General features: G+C 35.1%; 1 protein-coding gene across 1 annotated transcript in view; it reads right to left on the bottom strand.

The window, feature by feature from the left end:
* NRG3 (neuregulin 3) overlaps nucleotides 1-7,882 on the bottom strand; it is a gene marked incomplete at its 5' end in the record, with an annotated part of 396,892 nt that overhangs the window by 224,808 nt on the left and 164,202 nt on the right. Inside the window, one exon of the mRNA XM_085323677.1 lies at nucleotides 6,123-6,252. Coding sequence (XP_085179803.1) covers nucleotides 6,123-6,252 — 130 coding nt within the window. The remainder of the gene's footprint in view (nucleotides 1-6,122; nucleotides 6,253-7,882) is intronic.

Here is a 7,882-nt window from a genome sequence, read left to right as displayed (position 1 = left end):
AAAAAAAAAACACAAGAGGTAGAATGCTACAAATTCTCGTAACAATTTACATGAATTCATTCTGGAGCAGACTTCTGTAAATATAAATAAAACTGTACTTAAGCATTAGAATCATGGAGATTTTTTCTACAAGTCATATCCCCGTAGATCTCCTGGTAAAGCTAAGCTATCAGAAGTTTTCACTAGGTATTAACAATAGTTCAGTGAGAAAGGTAAAGGACCTAAAGTGAATGATTGTTTAAATCAGGTATTTCTTCATGCCCATCACCTCTCTATCAGAGAATGGTGATTTAATAATCAATCAGAGAGCTTATAGAACACCCACTGCTACCATTATCTTTCCATAACGAGTAAAATTAATACGCATTTAGTTCTGATAGTCAAAAAATAACTACAAAGTCTAAAGTGCTACTTTTAAGAATAGATTTCTGATTCAAAAATCGCTGCTGATACCTAGAAAGGCCTAAATTACCTTCTTGGGAAAATCTTCAGTGATTTAAGATATATATATTAAAATACTATGGCTCTAAGCAGAAAGGGGAAGACTTATGACATGCAATTAAAGCTCTGTAAAGTCTTATCACACTTTTCAGGAGACACTTTAATGACCTTGTACCATACAAGGTTTTTGTACCATACAGGATTTTCTGGCAAGTGTTAAACTTCCATAGTGTATATACACTGTTAGGGAGTGTGGGGAGATGTTTTTACTTTATGTTGTTTATTTGCTCAGTTGCAAGCTACGGTACATAAACAATTATAGCACATTCACAGACCACAAGCAGTATGCTAAGCAATGTAACAGCAATACATGGTGTCCAGATACTTCAGTTCTTCTGGTTTGTTTCCACTGGGAATTGATTCTGTGTTAATGGAGACTTAAAAGATAATAAGAACAAACTATATATTTATTCTTGAAATGATATATTTATTCTTGAGATGATGATCTTAAACGACAGATGTACAATGTATATACCACTAAGATCATAGAGGCTCATCCTCTGTGGGAAGCGGGGGGGGAACAACTGACACAATATCTGAGAGTCATTATTACATATCTGTTTTAAGAGTTTACTGAGAAGTTAGAAAAAGGAAACATTTTCATTCATCCTTTTGTCCTCTTTCTGTCAATCCACGATTGGTTTTACAAAGATTTTTTTTTTCCTAGCTAATGGCATACAGAAGAACTCATCTTGCCTATCAGGGCATAATGGAATTTTAAAGTTTTAAAATTCTGCTGTAAAAATACATTTTTAAAAGCACATAAAATTTTCTCTACCTTATGATTTTTATTGCAGTCACCACTGAGTTTTAAGCAACAACCACAATGCTCTTCATTTTCCTTAGCACACCTGAAAACTGAAAGCAACTGCAACAGCTACATGTCTGACCTACATGGATGCAGCCAACAGCAAGTGGCCAGATTGGATCTTCCTATTTGAGGTCACAGGAAAGATTTTCTTTGCAGAATGAGGGGTGGGTGAACACCAGTGTTTTTGTTTGTTCTTGTCTAGACTAGTTATTTGTTAGTATTTTGATCTAGCTGGCATTTTCTTTTATTTCAGTTAGTCAATTAATTGTCCCCTAGGGTATTTATTTCTTCTGCTGGTAAGATTTTTTTCATGCAAGTCCTCTGGTAGAATGTCTGCAGAATGGATTAGGTTGGAAATGCTATTACTTTCACTGTATTTTAGACACTGGCAAGGATGAGAATTTAAATGAGTGAGATTTCAGATGTCTCCATTAGACACTTCACAAATTCCTTCCTGCCTATGGGAAATAGAGTACAACACTCCTAACATTACGTTAAAAGCAGGATTTTATGGCAAAATATTTGCATGTTAGCTTCAAGAGAGATCCTGTATATGCTTTTGATATTTTCACCCATACTTTTACAAGTTTCCTTCTCAATACTTTTATTCATTATGTACTATACTACTTTTCATTTACAGCATTTGGAAGGAAGGGGAAAAACAATTCTTGTAAAACAATGGAACATCCCTGGGTAGTAGGAAGGATTTTACTTTTTTTTTTTTTTTTTTTTTTGGGGGGCATCTACAATTTTCAGAGTTTACCTCTTCATCTTCTGTTTAGTTCCAGAGACCATGTACTGAATAATAGCTTTCTGTAGGTCATGTAACTTCACTTTCCTGTAGACCTGGCTTTCAGAAAGTATCACAGTCATGATGCTTTAGGTATCAAACAACTGTATCTGAAGACAAGCAAGAGTTTAAAAGCACTGCTGAGTAAGTGCGCGACCTCGTAACAATGCAACATAGTATCTACCTACCTATATACATATATATATATAYACACATATACATATATATATACACATATATATAAAGAGTTGGGAGCTACCCAGTGCAGTATTTCAAGTTCACCACAGTTTTTCTAAACACTAAAGTAAACAGCATATCATTTCCAGATGATGTTTGCAACTACCCAAATATGATCTATATAACTTCCTACAGCCATGCTCATAAACCAGTAGTTTCTATAACAGGTCTGCTGATTGCCTTTGACATGAAAACCATCTGAAATTATAGTACAGTTTTCTCTTCTGTATCCCTGTAGCTGTACATTTGGTCATCAGTTTAATACAAGAGGCTATTCTTGATGAAGCTAACCTTTTAATACTGCAACATCAATAAAATGCCTCGTTTATTCAATAATGAATTATTTTTAGGTTTTGCTTTATTTGTAAAGCGCACACTAGAACTCACTGCCACCTCCAAGATTTACAGTGTGTACATAATAGTCTTAACAGCTTCTTTTGGAAGAGAAATGTAACAGAGCAATTCTCTACTCCCTTCAAAGTTCTAGCCACTCATTCATTCAATGATTTCCAGTCCTAAATAAAGTAATCAGGAGAGAACAAAGACTTAAAAAAAAAAAAAAAAAAAAGTTGAAAGTATTAACCCAAGTTACAGTCTGTGAAATAAAATTATACACAGACAAAACCAAAACTTTTTTGTAAATACTGCATTGGGTAGTATCTAGTTGAATGCTGTTATGTCAGTTTTAACTGTCAACTTTCTTCATTATTCACAGAACAAATCAAGTGTCCTCACCATTCAGCTTATGTTCTCAATTCAAGAAGGTAACCCTATTCAAAGAAGAAACTTCAGCATACAGAGAAACTGAATAGGAAGTTTCCCTACTGCTGACCTATTCTACCCTTAAACAAGCTAGTACCAAAACCATTCACAAAAATAAATACTGAAGTCACACATTTAAAATAGCACAAACAGCACCCACTGTATCTTCTCACTACATAACCATGCTGGAGATCTCTGTTGTCTAATCATTAAACAAACTTCCATCAAGAGACACAGACCGACATTGGAATTTTAAACACAGAATTATAGATTTTGAAAACTATTACAGTTTCCACATTCTTTTCTCCAGTTGCCATCTAAGCTGAAACATCCTGTAACTTCAGGACAACTGCTGCTGAGGCGGGTAAGAATGGAACACACACGAGGGGGGCTGCCTTAGACTTCCTCGTGTGCTCTCCTGCAACACAGCCTCCCTTCCACCCTTCACCAAGGTCCTGCGCTCAGGAGTTAAGGGTTCTTACACTAGACAAGGAATCTATCTCACAAAACAGAACTACACAGTCAGCTGTCATCATCATTAGTTATTGCTGGAGTTCAACAGGTACTTACCTCCTTCTACAATCCAACAAGAGCATGATGAGTTTTGTCAGCTATGAAAGGTACTTGAACTGCCAGTTTAGACAGTCTTATTACTACACTCTGTTTATACCGGCAATATTGTTCATACAAGATACAAGAGAAGTCCAGAATCTCACCCAAATATTTAGTAACTGCTGTCAAACTTCATTAAAATTTTTTTGCTTTAATAATAGTTTGTATACATATATACACACACACGTACACACACGAGAACTACTGCACCACTGTCTAAGCATATCATCTGCTAAGACTCTTTAAGACCTGACAAAGTAAGAATCAAGTTTTTTGCTATATCAGTGTCTCCTGTCTGCAGCTGTTCTGCATGGCAAATTTCCATTTCAGTAAACTGGTGCTCTGTTCCCAGAACAGATGCAAAAAAAAAAAAAAAAAAAAAATCAAACTCCTAATAAGAATACACAATGCAGCTTGATTCTAAGAACAAAGTGTAATTTTGCACTCTAAGTCTTCATAATTCTATAGTCAAATGATTCTTTTAATTGCAATGGGAATTCCATAACCCTTTCATTCTCGAGGAAAATTATTTTTTCTAGTGAGAGAACAAGTGCTGTACATCAACGTTGTATTTTTCAATATGCACACACTTTGTTATTTCAGATCATAGTTCTAAGCTATAGATAGAAAAACACCTGTATTCCATTCACTCCAACATTGGTTCCAAGAAAGAAGTATTTTGTTAGTGAGCAGAAGTGTGAATCCTAGGTCCAGAATTTGAACATCAAATTAAAAGGTTATTCTTCAAATAGAATCAGATTATCCTGATGTCCAATGTTATAAATAGAAACAATATAAACGAGATTAATAATGTACATATCATCAACATGATTCAGAAAGAGCTGCTGCTTCATGTTAGAGGTCCTTGTAGAACTGAACAAAGTATTTTAACTCATCATCTTTTAAATTTTAATAAAAATATGTATCTTCTCTTGCTATAGAAGTTTTTATTGCCACATACACATCTCTTAAGTGTTCCTCACTTCAAAATACCAACTGAAATAAACAGATATTTAATTCCCAGAGAATTTTACTGGGAAAAATGAAAACTAAACAAGCCAGAATACTGAGTTATGGCAAAGAGCTTGGGTGGAAAAAGCTTCTTACCTTTAATCAGATTGTGGCATTAGAATCACAATAAGTAAACAAGAATTCGCCAACAGGTAGACCATAAAAAAAGATCTTGAAAGTCAAAAAAAACCCAAACAAGAAAAAAACCCACAGCTCTCTAGCTTTATGAGATCTATTTCTTGGGATGTTTAGCAGTCTAATCCATATAGTTTACTGAAACACTCCGCGCAAAGAAATTTACTAACAGAAATAAATCTACCCACCTAATTAACAATTCATATTCATGTCCCCTGCTGACACTAATTTATATCAGTTTTGTCTAGTCTGAATTTTCTGACAATGAAAAACGCACAAAATATTTGAATGATGTAATAGCCTTGTTAATAATTTATGACACTTCTAAGAAATGACAAAAAAAAAGAATCAGACTTTGAGAAAACAATACCTATAAAAAGTTTTACAATGGATTTAGTGAAAAAATGTCATCCATTTCCACAACTAACAACTCAAAATAATTAATTTAATAAGCATTCCACAAAAGAACAGTAAATAAAGGAAATGAATGATCACTGAAGTACATACAACTGACTGAGAAAACAAACTTTTGACGTAATATTAAAACTAAAAATCTTGTGAATATTCTTCTGATAAGCAGATTTGCATCAATCTTTACAACCGTAAATTTCAACTTCCAAACCAGGTACATATGATTTAGGAAAAATTTTCCTAATTAATGAGCTTTCAGTGGGAGTTAGCAGTTTCAGTCCCAAATATTTCAGCTTCCAAGTATTCCAGGTATCAGAGATACGTACATATTAGGATTCTCAGTTTGGAATTTATGCTTATAAGCACCTCAAAAATACATGCTGTTAGCCAAACACAACTCAGAAGCTTAGAACTAGAAGTCTTTGAACTACAGGATTTCAGTTTGGACTGCTTTTATTAAAAGATTATTTGAATAGTTCAGAATCTTTTTTTTTTCGTTCTTTCTTAAGACATTGAAGTGTATCTTCTGCACATCAATTCTTAATTGACCACTACATGAAGATCAGATTTTGCAAACTGGTTTTCTTTTCCAATATTCCTAAAACGCATGCATTTAATATGCTCATGAACATTAACAACAGAAGTACAGCAGTGTAAAACTGCACAACAGATATATAGCAGGAACAGTCCATTTTATCTATCAATAATTAAACACAGGAAACTAATTCCCTACTAACAGAATAACTCTTCCCCTCCCTTAGTGAACAGTACATAAAACTATTGTCAAGACGTTAGTTCAAGTACCCAAAACAGAAGACTCACTGGAACTTGAATTCTTAGCAAATGACTTACCGGCAGTGTTTGTGTGATCCTGTTAAGGTTTCAATCACAAAGCATTCCCCTTCATTGAGACAATATGCAAGATCCTTGTCTTTGCATGGCTTAAAGTGCTCGGATCGCTCAGTGGAATACGTTGTAGTATCTGTGGGGGGGAGGAGGGGAAAGGAAAGATGCTGTAACGCTACATGTAGAATGTTCTTAAAATGCGTGTTAGATTTGGTGTCAGTTACATCGATTAAGACAATCCAAGTAATTAAGAGACCGGACAAGCAAACTTCAATGTAGCCACAATATTATTTTCAATTAAGTTGGATAAAAACATCCACAAAGTGAATCTCATTTTTGGAAATATTACTAGAAACACTGAGCTAGATTGCAGTAAGTGCAGTATAATTTCAAATCCCATGAGTCTGCCTTCTGGAAGGTAGGCAGATCTATTTTTTCTTACTACCCCATAATTTTATGCAACAACAATTACCGCTAACGTCTCTGAAGAAATCAATTGTAGGTTCACCCTCTACTATTCCAAATTTTCTAGCTGTAACAGTCAATCGATTATTTTTTCATATTATTGAAATACATTCTCTAAATAAAATACACAAACTTTTAAAATGAAAAATGAGCAAAAAGTTAACATATTAAACAACCCTGAAGAAAAAGGTAAAAACCTGAAGACAATACTAATTTGACTCACAAGTCACAAAATTGAGTATTTAAATAAAAAAGATGCAACACAGGATCATTTCATTTCAGGTATATAATCTGTAGGTTTCRCACAGGTGCTCCCTCTCCCACAGCTTTATTCAGAAAAAGCTGGTAACAATTTAGAACTCGCAGTTAAAATCACAAGGTCTGGTAAGACCGACAATACATCAGGGTGAGCTATCACTCCTGCCTTCTGGTCTGTCTCTCCAACACTTACAAGACATTGGATTAATCAACAATAAACTCAAGTTTTTAATGAGGAAAATCAGTATCTGGCTGACACCTGAATCCTCTTCACTAAAGCCAGAATTTCACTCACCAAGTGTGATTTTTGAATTAGACAACAACTTCCCCAGTCATTGCTCATATACAACCTTACCTCTCAAAACTTAAGTAATTAAATTGTCCTTAGCTTCACTGGGACCCGCACCTACAACTCTGCAAACTTAGAACTACACAAACACACACACACACTGTTTTTGCTCGTAAAAAATACAAAATAACATCAACCACATTAAAACAAAAGCTGAAAAATAAACACAGAAAAAAGCTTTAGCAAATGTCTGGAACAGCTCTGCAATAATATTCAGATAATTAAATGTGTTGTTAATAAAAGGATTGAAGAGATTCTCAGTTTTCTTCCTCAAAACCAAATTGAGAATGAAGAGCGACAATTAAAAAAATATATTTTAATTCCTAAAACTTTCAAAGTAACCAGTTTTTCATTTTGAAAATATTTTGAAGAAAGCTGGTATGACAAGGTTTCCCCGTCACCCAGGCTAAGTGAAAGAAGATCAATAAACCTAAATTTGAGAGGTTCTCTCTGGCAACCTCACAAAGAAAATCTGCAAGCTGAATTGGTAAATGACCATTCAGCCTCCCTCCCCCCCCCGAAATAAAAAAATATTTTAACACGATGTTTTCAGTGGAGGTGAAAGTCCTGGGAGTAAGCGCTCAGCTCTCCCTTAGCCACACGCACCGGTTCCTAACGGAGGGCGCCGCAGCGGCGCTGCCCAAGCGGCGCCAGGGTTCCACCGCCTGCAGCCGGGGCCGCCGCGCCGCCCCGC

The sequence above is a fragment of the Rhea americana genome, unplaced genomic scaffold (genome assembly GCF_003343005.1).
Source record: "Rhea americana isolate MKP2758 unplaced genomic scaffold, rheAme1 scaffold_86, whole genome shotgun sequence".
NCBI classification, from domain to species: domain Eukaryota; kingdom Metazoa; phylum Chordata; class Aves; order Rheiformes; family Rheidae; genus Rhea; species Rhea americana.
The sequence above is the reverse complement of the archived record's forward strand: the minus strand, read 5'-3'. Positions and strand labels throughout refer to the sequence as shown.